Source organism: Doryrhamphus excisus, linkage group LG8 (genome assembly GCF_037039965.1).
Source record: "Doryrhamphus excisus strain RoL-2023G ecotype Guam linkage group LG8, RoL_Dexc_Guam_v1.1, whole genome shotgun sequence".
NCBI lineage: Eukaryota > Metazoa > Chordata > Actinopteri > Syngnathiformes > Syngnathidae > Doryrhamphus > Doryrhamphus excisus.
In genome coordinates this window covers 3,890,230-3,903,928 of record NC_136364.1, presented here as the reverse complement: position 1 = coordinate 3,903,928, position 13,699 = coordinate 3,890,230, and the positions used below count along the sequence as shown (strand labels likewise).

At 40.7% G+C, this 13,699-nt stretch overlaps 3 protein-coding genes across 4 annotated transcripts in view; all 3 read right to left on the bottom strand.

Moving 5' to 3' along the window:
• The window catches only part of nectin3a (nectin cell adhesion molecule 3a), a 38,317-nt gene extending 37,742 nt beyond the window's left edge, over positions 1 to 575 (bottom strand). The window contains exon 1 of the mRNA XM_058080793.2: positions 275 to 575. Within this exon, the coding sequence (XP_057936776.2) occupies positions 275 to 341 (67 nt within the window). The 5' untranslated portion in view covers positions 342 to 575. The remainder of the gene's footprint in view (positions 1 to 274) is intronic.
• Positions 576 to 5,823: 5,248 nt separating this feature from the next.
• Positions 5,824 to 8,776, bottom strand: LOC131134711 (diablo IAP-binding mitochondrial protein-like). The gene is made up of 6 exons (XM_058080273.2): positions 8,646 to 8,776; positions 7,640 to 7,775; positions 7,438 to 7,560; positions 7,081 to 7,191; positions 6,885 to 6,981; positions 5,824 to 6,731 (listed from the first exon to the last, which is right to left on the bottom strand). Exons 1-6 carry the CDS (start codon positions 8,726 to 8,728, stop codon positions 6,526 to 6,528), a joined length of 756 nt encoding a protein of 251 aa, XP_057936256.2. The 5' UTR covers positions 8,729 to 8,776; the 3' UTR covers positions 5,824 to 6,525.
• Positions 8,777 to 9,488: 712 nt separating this feature from the next.
• Positions 9,489 to 11,619, bottom strand: LOC131134710 (diablo IAP-binding mitochondrial protein-like). 2 transcript variants are annotated; one of them, XM_058080271.2, is made up of 5 exons: positions 11,373 to 11,619; positions 11,179 to 11,287; positions 10,982 to 11,107; positions 10,195 to 10,305; positions 9,489 to 10,070 (listed from the first exon to the last, which is right to left on the bottom strand). In XM_058080271.2, exons 1-5 carry the CDS (start codon positions 11,507 to 11,509, stop codon positions 9,768 to 9,770), a joined length of 786 nt encoding a protein of 261 aa, XP_057936254.2. In that variant the 5' UTR covers positions 11,510 to 11,619; the 3' UTR covers positions 9,489 to 9,767. The 2 variants fall into 2 exon arrangements, with proteins under 2 accessions (XP_057936254.2, XP_057936255.2); XM_058080272.2 differs by having other exon boundaries at positions 11,179 to 11,284.
• Positions 11,620 to 13,699: the final 2,080 nt, after the last annotated feature.

The window sequence follows — 13,699 nt, the reverse complement described above, 5'->3', positions numbered from 1 at the left end:
AAGAAGAGCTGAACGACTAGAGTGAAAAGCGTTGTGAAAGTTTTGCTCATGGGGTCCCAGTTAACGCGGTGATGATGATAACGAGTGTGTTGTTAACATAGTTGATGGAGAGAGGCAGCCAAAGTGAAGACAGATTGTTTGGTTAGCTTCAACGCAAGCTAGCGGGCACGACTCGCCGGTCAAAGGCGACGGTTCCGAGGAAAAGCACACAACTTCTGTCAAAAATAAAGAAATAAAAACCCCATAAGCAATGGGGTTCAACTCAACAACTCACCGGGGAGTCCGTAAAAGACGAGGAGCGCTGTGAAAAGTCGCAGTCCAAGCGACTGTACTCTCTCCATGGCTCCGCAGACTGGACTGTGTGAGTGTCCCACCAAGACTGACTGACTGCCTGCCTCTCACTCCCAGGCTTCCTGCCTCCACATGGGCTGTACCAATTGGTTTGTGCTGCTCAACCAGCGAGACTCCCCTCAGCACTGCAAACTTGTGTTCCCCTGCCAAGAGGCTGGACTGTGGGCTCCGGAGTGATCAAAGCTGAGATAAAGGTACTGATGTTACAATGAACATCATGGCGCTCACTCAGCTCAATCAGATGACTCTGATGATGCTCACTGATAGTTCAGATCTGTCTTTTTCAACAAAGGTTGTTCAGTTATCCTCCAAAATAGCCCACGCTTCACTCTTACTGTGATTGTTTGGGGTCTTTACAGCTCCTTTAAGTTGCACACTATTCACTTTCCAACTAAAATGTACCATATTATACAAAGAAAATACATTAGTTTATTGCCCAATAATTAGGCAACTAAATGTATTTATTGATATTGTTAAAATTGCCATTATGGAGTTGTTATTGTTGATTGTTGCTGACTTTCAGCTGAGAAAGGATGTCATCTTCAATATTTGTCCAGTTCCTAGATGTCTTCAACAACAAGTACTTTGGATCCCTCCTGTCCTCTATTTAACGTGTAGATTATGAACTGAAATGGTTGCTCTGACAGAGTTTACTCTCTGTTTTGAATTCTTTGGCAGCCCATTTAGGCAGTAAATTAGTTGGGGAGCTTCATGCCAATCACTTTCCAGCCAAATTCTACTATAGTAGACACCAAACTTAGTCTAAGGTTAGTCTAAGGTTTGTAATCTTTGGCAGCCTTTTTATGCAGCAAACTAGTTTGTTCACTCGGTTCACTTTCTATCGGTCACAAACTTATTGGTCAAATAAGTTCCCTTTTTATAACAGAAAATGATAAAAAAAAATATTGCTCTTACAGTGCTTACGTTCTGTTTTGAATTCTTTGGCAGCCCGTTTAGGCAGGAAATTGGTTGCGGAACCTCATTCCAATCACGTTCCAGCCAAATTGTACTATAGTAGAGAACAAACAAGTCTATAGTAAAAATTGTTCCATGACGTCATCTCTTAAAGTGTTTTTTCTTTTTCTTTTGAATTATTTGGCAGCCTGTTTAGGCAGTCGACTAGTCGGGGAACCTCACTCTGTTCACTTTATATTGGTCAACAACAAACTTGCTGATTTTATAACAGAAAATGATACATATTTTATAACAGAAAATTGTCAAAATTATGATCTTAGAGTGTTTACTTTCTGTTTTGAATTCATTGGCAACCTGTTTAGGCAGCAATTTAATTGCATTCACTTTGTAGCCAAAATGTACAATACTAGAGAACAAACCTGGTTAGTTTATGGTCCAAAATTGTCCAGACTTCTTCTCTTACAGTCTTTACTTTCTGTTTTTAATTTTTTGGCAGCCCGTTTAGGCAGTGAATTAGTTGTGGAACCACATTCCATTCACTTCCCAGCTAAAAAATACAATACTAGACCACAAACTTGGTTAGTCTATGGTCCAAAATGGTCCTGACTTCTTCTCTTAAAGTGTCCTTTACTTTCTGTTTTGAATTCTTTGGCAGGTCATTTAGGAAGTTGGAGAACCTCATTCCATTCACCTTTCAGCCCAAAAGTCCAATACTAGAGAACAAATTGATTAATCTGTTGTCCAAAATGGTCCAGACTTCTTCTTGACTTCATCTTCGTTTTTACTTACTTACTTTGAATTCTTTGCAGCCTGTAGGCAGAAAACTATTTTGGTAACCTCAATCTGTTCACTTTTCATTGAACAACAACAAAGTTGCTTTTGTTATTTATTCTTTTACATAAAATTGTAAAAAATGTCGCTGTTGCAGTGTTTACTTTTGGTTTTGAATTCTTTCACAGCCCGTTCAGGTACCAATTTAGTTGGAGAACCTCATTCCATTCACTTTCCGGCCCCAAAAGTCTGACAACAAACTTATTCTAAGATACAAAATGTCCCATGATATCCTCCCTCACATTGTTTTTACGATCTGCTTTGAATTCTTAGCCAGCCTGTTTCGGAAGCATCCAGCATCTGTACTCACTTCAATCACTTTTCAGTCAAAAACAATTTATGGGACAATTGAACAAAAATATATAGTATAATAATCTGCAACATACATATACCAATATCATCATTGAGGTTTATGGTATTAAAGTGACATATTAAATATCACATAATTCCGAGTCTCCCCTTTTATGGGGTGTCAACATCTTCTCTAAATCCTTGTATTATGCCAGATTAAATATCCTCTAATCAGATTACTGGAGATGTATTACATGCCATTCATGCAAAACAATGGCTGGGGGAAATGGGGGGGGGGGATTTTGCTCTGGAAGACTGCATTGTAAATCTTGTGGGAACTATTTAAAGCAAAATATTGTGTGGGATATTGATTTGTTCAGTATTTGATGTGTACAGATAATGTCCACTTTTGTGTCCAGCAAGTCTTTGGGGTGTTGTCAAGGAGCATCACTGAGCGATTGGTGTAAAAATAGCATTAACAAGGAAGTGAAAGTTAATATAAAACCATTGGAGATCACTTACTGAAGGACAAATCAGTCACGTGTATGTCACTGGGGGAAATAAACTTTATACTGCTTAACCCTTTAGCTATTTATTTTTGTTATCATTTACAGTACTGACATGGGCTGACTACTGCTTGTCAGCACTTTGAGGGACATATATTTATTCATTTAAGCAAAAGTACCCCTTTCAATGGGATGTGCTGATGTTGAGACATTATTGATTATGGTGGGTCTGTGTCTGTTATGAAGTCCTAGGACTTCAGTGGGACTAATGTTAGCACACCATCCACACCCTCTGGTGCGTTATTTATATCCCGATGGAGCATAAATAAATCCTAAGGTGGGGGAATGGTGCCCTTTCCAACAATCAATCCACACTCCCTCTGGGGTGGCTAACACAACTCATTAATGTCTCAGATGATAATTGTGTTCATAACACACAGGTTTATTAACACCATTCATTTCAGCTGTATACAGCAGCTATGTCGAGAACGTGAACACACCACCATTCCTCCATTGAAATAGGATGAGAAACTGCCGAGCGTTATACAACTTGGGAGTTCGCGTGTGTTTTGTTTTTTTTGTGATGCTACCACGGCAGGGTAGCGGTGGAGGTTAGAATAAGTAGGAGGTAAATTGTGACCTGAAACATGGAATCAAAAATGGAATTCCCTACCACAATATGAGCAGTCATATAGGTCAACTGTGATGATAACCATAGACTCACTGCAACAAAATGAGCAATAATGGTAGTTGAGGGGTCAGATGTGATAATAACCATCCATTCATTTTCTACCGCTTATCCTCATGAAGGTCGCGGGGGTGCTGGAGCCTATCCCAGCTGTCTTGGGGGGAGAGGCAGGGTCCACCTTGGACTGGTGGCCAGCCAATCACAGGACATGTTCTCCCCGTGCACCGTACTCCGGTTTCCTCCCACATTCCAAAAAGATGCTAGGTTAATTGGCCACTCCAAATTGTCCATAGGTATGAATGGACAATATGAATGAGTGTGAATGGTTGTTTGTCTATATGTGCCCTGCCATTGTACCCTGCCTCTCGCCCAAAGACAGTTGGGATAGACTCCAGCATGCCCACCACCCTAGTGTCCAGCGACCCATAGAAATATCAATGGATGGATAAACAAATGAATTGATGCCAACATACACTACAAAACAGCCATTCGAGTTCCCTCTCCATGCCTTTGACGGTGTTCAAAGAGTGAGTAATTTTACTTAATTGTAGTTCTGTTTAGTTTGTTTTGCAGTCTTATTTGCAGTCTTATGCTTTCAATCGGATGCCTGAATGTTTGGCAGCGGTTCTTTCCTGAGCATTTATGTCCCACAACCTTTGCGATTGTGACTCCCCCACGTGGGGATTTATGATGCAACTATATCCACTCTGTTGCATTTTTGTTGCTTATATGTACTGTACATGGCCAGGTTGGGTGCACCTTCCTTCCACTGTGACCAGTGGCTGCACATCCTCACAGAGTATCTGAGACATTTGGCTTTACCGACTGTGAAAACAGCCTTTGTTAAAACACAACATTCCTGACTAGTCACACTGGTCAGCCAGGGCCCGCATGTTCAACTTCCCAGCCCCTCCGCCTCTCTGAGCCACAATCGCACCTTCCCGCCAATGCTGGACCCATCAAGAGCGGGAAGAGCTCACCCAGGTGCTTGTGTTTGCTTGTGTATCCATAAACAGTAGATTGTCCCCTTAACAAGCTTCCTCTGCAGTACACAAATGACCTTTGGAAGGCTAATGTGCAGACAATTAGACTTGCACTTTGTCTTCCAGAGTCATGCCATTAAAGTGTGTGTGGGCAATATTATAAAATGGCTGAGTACTTGAGAGATATATGAGGATTAATGAACACGTGTAAACAACATAAAGCAGCATATGTGGCGCTGCATACCACCGATACGTTAAGCATTATTAAGTAAAGGGCAGGGAATGAAAGTAATGGAAATGTGCACCTAGGTTGCCATCTGGTGGCCGGATGTCCAAAAAGCATCACTTTTTGAGCCAGAAACTTTCAGCTTCATAGAGTGGCATACTGAAATTGTCGATGTATGTTGTTTTTAAACATGTTGCCAACTCGTGAAATAAATTATATTGTCATGTTTTCATATGATAGAATAATGTTATTCTTATTTTCCCAATGATTCCTGTTTTTGTCCTTGCATATTGCGTCATTTCCGATGTGCGTTTGGCGGGATTCATTCCTTTGTGGCTACAGGTAAGACTTATTTTCGTCCTTGAAACAAATACATCTTAAAGTGACAAAATACTTCTTTATAGACGGCATGAATTGAAATTATTTGCTGTTGGGAGGTCACCCAAGTGTGTTTATATGTAATTTGATGAAGTGCGGCATCTCTGTTCGCTGTCCAATTAGCTGTTTTCAAGCTAGGCTATACAAGATTTGATTAGCCGTGACCTGGTATATTTACAGTGCGTCAATTATGAAGCAGATGATAGTGTTGCTGTATTGCATTTGTTTCTTTTGTACTGTATGTACCCTCAATGTACAATGACGATAAATGAATGTATAGGTTTTTGATGGTGTGTATCTACATGTAAAATTTCTGTTATTTGACTGAGTATATGTGGAACTAGATTAAATCCATATTAGTTCCAGTTATGCAGCTTATGCAGATTTTGCCATTCTGTATGGGTTTCCCAATGAATAGACAAAAGCATAAGGCTGCTTTTTGCTTACTTCTGTCACAGTGGAGGTTAAAGGGAAAGATGGAATATGAGATGCCAGCTTGAGTGGAGACCTGCCAAAGACGACATGGCTAATTTGTAGTGAAAGGCAAGGCTGTCAAGTGAACGTGTTTAGAAAATACAAACATGTAAAGCGAAACAAAAGGAAACACTCAAGCCGCTGTCATCATTCTACAATTCTAGAAAATAATACATAAAACAGGCTGATCTATGTAGTCCAGGAGCATTAAGAGGCAGTTTGAGGAAAATAATGTGCTTCCCTGACCACAGGAAACATTTTGTTCCCAAATCTTTCACAAAAAGAAGTTGCGTATTATATTTAGACGACAGAGCTCTGTGCTGTTTTTAAACCCTGTTTTGGAAAACCTAAGAAGCCCTTTTGGCTTCATTTTTAGCACAGTTTCTAAAAGCTGCTACTTGTGTGTCCTTGTACTATATTGTGAACTTTCTGTTATGCAAAAGGACACACAAACAATGTGCTTTTACTTGTATTTTTGCAAAACACAAAAAATCAGATCACAGTAAATACAGAGTCAGTCACAACCCCCCCCCCCCCCAATATTGCACTGAGTGCATAGCTCTTTGCCAAGGCCAAGAAGTTAACACAAATTGGTTTGATTGTACACTTGTAAGAACATGGAAGAAACCATCAACAGCTTAAGTGGCGGAGGGAAAAAAATCACTGGATCTGCACATGAATGAGCATCCTCCTAGACCCCTGCACCACCCTCCCAAACCATCCTCTGTAGTAGAAGTACTGGCTGGCTTCTTTAACTCTAATTCTGAAGACAGAACACTTGAATTTGCAAACAATCTGCAGATGGAATTCTGTTTCCAATAATTAAATATGAGGAGTTTTGTGGGGATAATCATGAGAAGACTGATGATTCGACGTAGTGCCTTAGTCCTCTCTGAGGTAAGCCTCGGGTACGTCTTCCTCATTGTTACTTTTCAAAGTAGCAGCGTGCTGAGTCATGGCCTCCACCTCCAGCACCTTTGCCTCCGCCAACTTCTTATCTGCGTCTTTTGAGAGTCTCTCTACCTCCTCAACTTGAGAGCGGGCCAGCTGGATGTTGTTCTGCATGGTGACGGACGCATGCTCAGCCCCTACAAGTACAAACATGTGACCATCATCTCAGTTTCAAACATAAAGCCATCGAGTGGCACCAAATGATCAAATTGGAAGTTGCAAGTGGGACATTTCCTACTACACAGCAGTGTGGAATGCACGCACAAAGCATTATGGTTGCTTTTGCACACCTGAAGCGTACGCTGCCTCGGCTGCCGTTTCACACAACTTGAGGGCGCTGACCCAGACTGACTCGAAACGCTTGCATTCCTCTTGTCTGTCGTTGACCTATCACAGTAGAGCATAAACAATTTTCTGCTGGGGTGAAAGGTCGTATCAACCATAACAATGCGTGAAAGGCGAAACCAAAGATGACTGTCGACTCACCTCTGCTCGCTGGCCAAGCATCACCTGCCAGATGGAGTCTTCCTCCGCTTGGCTCAGTTTTCCCAGTGAGGCCAGGTAGCGTTTTTGGAGTGCTATGAGTGTATGCACAGCCTGTTTGCGAACAATTGTCTCTGTAAGTTACATTTCCGGTTCTGTGGTTATCATCACACTTTTCCTCTTAGCAATCACTGGTTCTCTTCTGTGTGGTGCAACAAAACCATTATGATCCCTGAGATGAAGTCTCCTGATGTCACACGTAATTACAGTTTGAATGCGTTTTGACTTTTGAGGCATATTTTTGCAGAAATTTTGGGATGAACTCCCAGAGTGACATTTAGCTTTTTCCATCAAACTCACCTTTGAATACTCTGTGATGGCATCTATGAGTGCTAAAGTGGTCTGAGAGAGGAATGTGCTGGAACTGTCCGTAACCAAAGAGGCTGCTCTTCTGATCAGAGATTCGTGAGAGAGACTTTGAACCTGCAGCACAGAACCAACTATCGCACTCACAAACAAGTAACAATGGGGGACAAAATGCTGTAATACACCTGTTTCTTACCTGAGTGAAAGGTACGGCGCACAAAAGGCCACCGCCCACAACTAGAGATGTGGCACTTGTGCATACAATGTTTCTCCATCTTCCCACCTTGTGTCCTGCAGGTTTGCTGCTCCTGCACAGTATGCGTGCATTGCTCCTGCAAAAGAGATTATACACACACATATATGTATTAGTACTTTTCGACAAGAGGAGAACTATGATCTCAGGGAAAAACTAAACTTGAAAGCCACAGCATTTCTGTAAGTGGAATAATATTTTGGAACAGCCCGATTAAGGAACTCAAGCAATGACTAAACAGTTTGCAAAACACAAGGAAGAAGAGCCTTGAACTAGTTCTGTTATGTTTCTGTGCTTATTATTACACTGACAATTATATATGGTTATTATGATCTTGACAGTTATATTACCATATTGCTGTTACCTTATCGCTTTTCTATGTATGGAAAAGATCACATGAAATACGGGAAGTGAAGAAATGTACTTCAACTGATGTGAACCGATGGGGGGTTAGATTAAAAAAAACTTTCCTTCCTTCCTGGAACTATGATTAGAATTATGTGATGTGTTAAATTGTCAATTTTATGCATGTTCAAATAACATTAAACTGTGACCATTATAACTTCCAATGATTAATCTTTGTGAGCATTAGCATGTTTGCTGATACAACTCTACCCAATCTCATTAGCTTGAGCAGGTGTACTTAATATTGTTGCTTGGCAGCTAACTTGTCTACATTAATAGTACCTACACTAAAGCAAGACCAGTTATTTTAAAGGTCTTATGTATAGATACGTCTGTATTTAATTATGCTATACTGCATTTTTACTTTTGTTTGCGCACCTATTGCGTCAACCTACGACAATGACTTCCGGTTTACGTCCCGGCCAAATACCAACGTCTAATTAATCGTTTTGCTTCCTAAAATACACAGTTGTTTGTAATTTGTTTTGACACTTAACGTGGCAGAGTCATAAAACGTCATGTTAACTTAAACACGTCCACCTACCGTAAGAAACGTAGGAAGGCTGTTCCCCTACCGAGTGCGGCCATGTTGGTCCGCCACAATAAAGACTTCCCCAAACACGTCATTATTTCCTGTTAGATGTCCGGTGTCTGCTGCCCTCTTGTGATCTGAAGGTTCCACAATATATTATTTATGCAACACTAACAATGTATATATCTTAAAACAGAAACCAAATATGTTGTAGCTACATTCTCGAGCTAGCATACTCTTGGAATGGCTGTTCTGGTTCATTTATTTGGTTATATGGTATGTTATAAAGTGTTTTTTTATTTTTTCATTTCTATTATCGTCTAATTTGATTGTGCTGGTGTGATTAATGTTGTGAATGCAGCAGCATATGAGATGTTTTATGATTCCAAATATTGCTTTATCACCGCCAACTGATGAAACCTGTGGGTGCGTGATAGGTGCTACAAACGACATAAACATCAGCATCGTCTGTTAATAGTGCTATTTGGCTCATAATTATTAGCCGTGGACTTAATTATTAATAGGTCTACTCCTGACACTACATCGGAGAAAAACAAGCCGCGACTTAACTCATCAGAGGATCAATTGAATAATTTATGAACACCTTTTGCAGTTAATGAGTTTCAAGGGGGTGTTTTATGTTCACTTTGGAGTCCAAATTCACATGGGGGACTTGAGTGGCACCAACACAATATCCCCCCTTGAGTCCTCTTAGCTGCTACAAACTTTTCAATGTCAAACAAACAAAATACCATAATGTCAATTACATTTGAAAGAAATATCGATTCAATTGAAATACACAGATGTTTTTATTGTTTATGATGACATCTGAACAATGAAAAATGAGCAATGAAAATACATAACGAAATTTATTTCAAGAAAACTACATAAAAAATATGACACCAAGCAGCCAGACGTTTGATTGTCAAGAACACAAAGTCACAGCCTTATTTCATTCATCACACAACAGCACATATCTTTCTCATAATGTCAGGTCATTTTACTTGTTTACCCTGTAGCTCAAACAGCATTTATTCATCAAATAAATAGTCTTAAATAAAGATCAATGCAACAAGAATTCTATATTGTAATTTATATGATATTGTTGCCTGGAAGTGGGTGTATTCGTTCATCTTAGTCCTCTCGTAAATAAGCCTCATGGATCTCGTGTTCCCCGCAGCCCTCCAAGGAGGAGGCATACTCGGCCATCCTTTGGATCTCTTCTACTTTGGTCTCAGCCAGCTTCTTATCTGCCTCCGCTGACAGTTTACGGGCCTCGTCCACATGGGATTGGGCCAGCTGGATGTTGGCCCTCAGTGTGATGGAGGCCTGTTGGGCTCCTGAAGTGTATGCCGCCTCCGCCGCCATTTTGCACAAGTTGACCGCCTTGATCCAAGTATTCTCTGAACGTTTACATTCAGAGAGCTGCTCACTAACCTGTGGTGTTAGTATCGGACAAGAGGAACATTAATATAATAATATTAGAGGAATGCTTGTTTCTGATGTCGAGTGTCCCATAAAGTGTTAAACTGGGCTTGTTGTCACTGGTTTCTAGACTGACCTCTGCCTTTTGTTTGAAGATGGCCTGCTGGAGAGAGTCTTCTTCTGCAGGGCTCAGTTTTCCCAGTGAGACCAGATAACGTCTCTGCAGGGCAATCCGTGTGTGGAGAGCCTGAGTGGAGACAAACATGATACACTGTAAACACACACATAAACCACCATGTTTAATAATACTAATAATAGCTTTATATTTGAAATAAGATATTGTAAAATAGATACATTATACCAATTCCAAAAGCACTTGAAAATATTCACTACTAAAAAAAAATTGTAATCATATGCACCATACATGTACTAAAAATAAAAAAATAGACATATATACGTATGTGCACAGGGTAGTTGATTGAAAAATATCCAGTATATTATACTATACTACATGTATATATTTATAAACATTGAAATAGTTAAGACTATTGAGTTGTGCATTTTGTTTTGTTTTGACTCGCATTAGGTACACTACCAAAAACTGACAGGATTCTAATGCTCAGTTTTGATTTTGTCTTACCTCTGCCAAGGCACAAATGGGCTAATATTAACATTACATATGAAGCATATTCATCTATTTAGTGTATAAACTTCTACACTGACTTCCACATAGCATTGTGGAAGGGGTGGCTGTGGTACATTGAAACATTGGTGGTACGTACATGTTGGTGTATTCGCCTATGTGGAGATGCACATGAGCTTTAACAACATATTTAACTAGCTTTTGGCAATCATCCTGCTCCAAACCTGCTAGAGTTCTTGTACTGGATGTCATGAGCTAGTCACATGATTTAAAAAGTCACCTTTGTATAGTTGGCAAAGGCATCCATGAGAGCCAAAGTGCTCTGCGAGAGAAGGGTGCTTGTGCTGTCGGTGACCACAGAGGCCGCTCTTCTGATCAAGGAGCAGTAAGTAAGCTGCTCTGTTTGCTAGAAGAAGATATTTTAGATTACCTTTGACACGATCATATGAATAGCAAGAGCAATATAGACTCATCTACCTGTATCGAGGGGCTCAAAGATGCTGTGCTTGTGTGCGTCGCTTCCTTCCATTGCACTGTGTTCCTGTTTGTGGCCTTTCTACTGCTGGTGTAGGCGCAGGCGGAACTGCTGTTAGGGGACAAAGGAAGTGAGCAAGCAAAGTGCAGTGGTTTCATGGCTTGTAAGCATGGAGATATCGTTAAATGTACTGTACCTGAGGATGCGGCTGCAAGCTGCTCTCCCCCTGGGGATGCTCCTGTCACTCTGCAGCGCCAAAACATCTGCCTGCGACCTCAAAAGTCCTCCTGCGGCCCGGCTGGCACAGGCTGAGCACTGTCGTACTGTTTGCATCTTGCAGTCAGTCTACTAATTTCTGTTAAAAAAAAATCTTCTAAGAGCTTTCTCTGGCTTGCTATCTGCCTTTTTCTGCTGCCACTTTGCTGCTTTGGCTTCCCCTTGTCACGCACCACTTGTATTTATGCAGCCACTGGCTCCATCCCATTGCGTAAAAGTCATTGATCTGTTGACTCTGACTGCAAATGTGCGCATTTAGCTTTATCTCGCGAAAGAACACAGACACTACCTACGTGCAGATTGCAGTTGGTCAGGAGTAAACCACTCTCACCCCTTTGTGCACATTGATGGAAGTGCTGTTAGCAGGAAATAAAGATTCTGGTTAACATCATCATCATCATCTTCCCTCTCATCATTTCTGCATTCACAACATGCTTAATTATAGACACACAAAGCACTCTGCAATTTAGCTTTCTCTGCGGCTGCATTGAGATGTGCATTTTTCAATGGTCTGCATCCGAATGCAAAAATGCACACAATTTGAACTGATCATCTATAATAACTACCAAAACTACCAACAAAAAGTTACCATGACTACCAAGATTATTGGAATAATACATATAAAATTATTTTTTTCAGGTGAGGATCTGCCTCCTCTGCAGCCATATTGTTTTTTTTATTACAGTATGCTAACTGTTTATATAGCATATATATATATATATATATCACATATTTGTGAGACTAAAGCTCAATGATCTTATCAAGACTTCACTCTCTACATCTGCATGCTTTCCTTTGGCTTGTTTAGTGTTTATTAGTGATGTCAGAGAAGTGTACATGTATAATGATAATCATAGAACATTAGCAGTGGCATGTACTGACGCAAAGTGACAGAAGTGGTATGCACAGTCAATAAAATAAGAGGAACACAATTAACGTTTTTTTTAACATTCATTAGTTTACTTTGTACTGCCTGAAGTCAGCTGGGATAGGCTCCAGCACCCCCCTGCTCAACCTTCATTTGAGCTGAGGATCGTCCTGTGTCTTGATGGACAGCAAATCGGATTCTCTGGCTTTTGGGTCTACCACTTGATTTAGTTTTTTTGTTCTGTTTGTCCTCATGCATCCAACCTTAGCAGAGCTCTGCCAGAGGCCTTCCTTATGCAGCTCAATAATATGAATATATATACCATATACACGATTTTGGCTTTTAAAGGCTATGTCTTTTTCGACTGGTCTTCAAATTTTCATCAGTGGGGTATGTCTGTCTGAATTCCTGTCTGAATTCTGAATGTGTGGGTGTGGCGACTGGACTCTGGGGCAATTCTGCTTGAGCCCTATGAACTCCGCCTAACAACAAGAACAGGAAATTGATTTGGGTCGCTTTGTCTGCTTGTCAAAAAGTTACAATACTTCAGTGGGGAAGTTGTATGTTGTATTGTCCATGCAGTTTATAGGATTGTTGGAAAATTACTGTTTACATTTTTAACAAGCACGGCAGTACTGAATTTATCTCTCTTCTCTGAATTTATCTTATCCTGTAAAAAAGCCACTGTATTTATCTGGATGTATGTAGAACAATGAAAGTTTTAATCTACCATTATTCATCCACAATCCACCGCAAAAAATGTGATGTGCCAGTTCTCTGGCAATGGCATTAATGCCGTGTAAGATGTCCTGCTGCTATTTGCTCTGAGAGTTTGTTTTGGACTGTTGCTTCGCTGCGGTCCAATCCCCAACAGTGTATCCAGCAGTGACGCAGAAGTGAGGCGCTCCCAGCAGAGTCAATGTGTTTGGCAAACAGTGGAGAACATCAGGGTTGTGCAATTAGACCCTGGCAGCTTGACGTTAATGATAAGCTTGTCTGGTAATTATTAAAAAAGAGTGATCTAGAGACGGGGGACTGTGGTGCCGCAACTAATCTCTATACAGTTGCGTGAGACGATGGAGAAAAAAAAAATAAGCTGAAGTACATTAAAAATGTATTGCCCAGTCACGAAAGACTTGAGTGCTGGGACTTCTGTGGTCTCAAGTGAACCCACCTGAACAGTACCAGTCACATCTTCATCATCATCATCACAGTCAACATGGCCAGCATCCATCGAACCTGGATGCCTTTCATTTAAGGGTCATTTTGCCACATTCGTCTGATTAGTGCATGCATGTGATGTTTTTCACTGTCGTGTTTGGACCCTGTGACATCATTACAACATCACAACCTGTTTACAGTGTAGCACGATATCCAGT

Excerpts from the sequence above, each read along its gene's own strand:
- LOC131134710 (XM_058080271.2), bottom strand. The coding sequence starts at position 11,509 with ATGCAAACAGTACGACAGTGCTCAGCCTGTGCCAGCCGGGCCGCAGGA. Across the intron at positions 11,288-11,372 it reads GCTTGCAGCCGCATCCTCAG|CAGTTCCGCCTGCGCCTACA; the intron begins GTACAGTACATT and ends GTCCCCTAACAG. Across the intron at positions 10,071-10,194 it reads TCTTCAAACAAAAGGCAGAG|GTTAGTGAGCAGCTCTCTGA; the intron begins GTCAGTCTAGAA and ends CTAACACCACAG.
- LOC131134711 (XM_058080273.2), bottom strand. The coding sequence starts at position 8,728 with ATGACGTGTTTGGGGAAGTCTTTATTGTGGCGGACCAACATGGCCGCA. Across the intron at positions 7,776-8,645 it reads GCCTTCCTACGTTTCTTACG|GAGCAATGCACGCATACTGT; the intron begins GTAGGTGGACGT and ends TCTCTTTTGCAG. Across the intron at positions 6,982-7,080 it reads TGCTTGGCCAGCGAGCAGAG|GTCAACGACAGACAAGAGGA; the intron begins GTGAGTCGACAG and ends CTACTGTGATAG.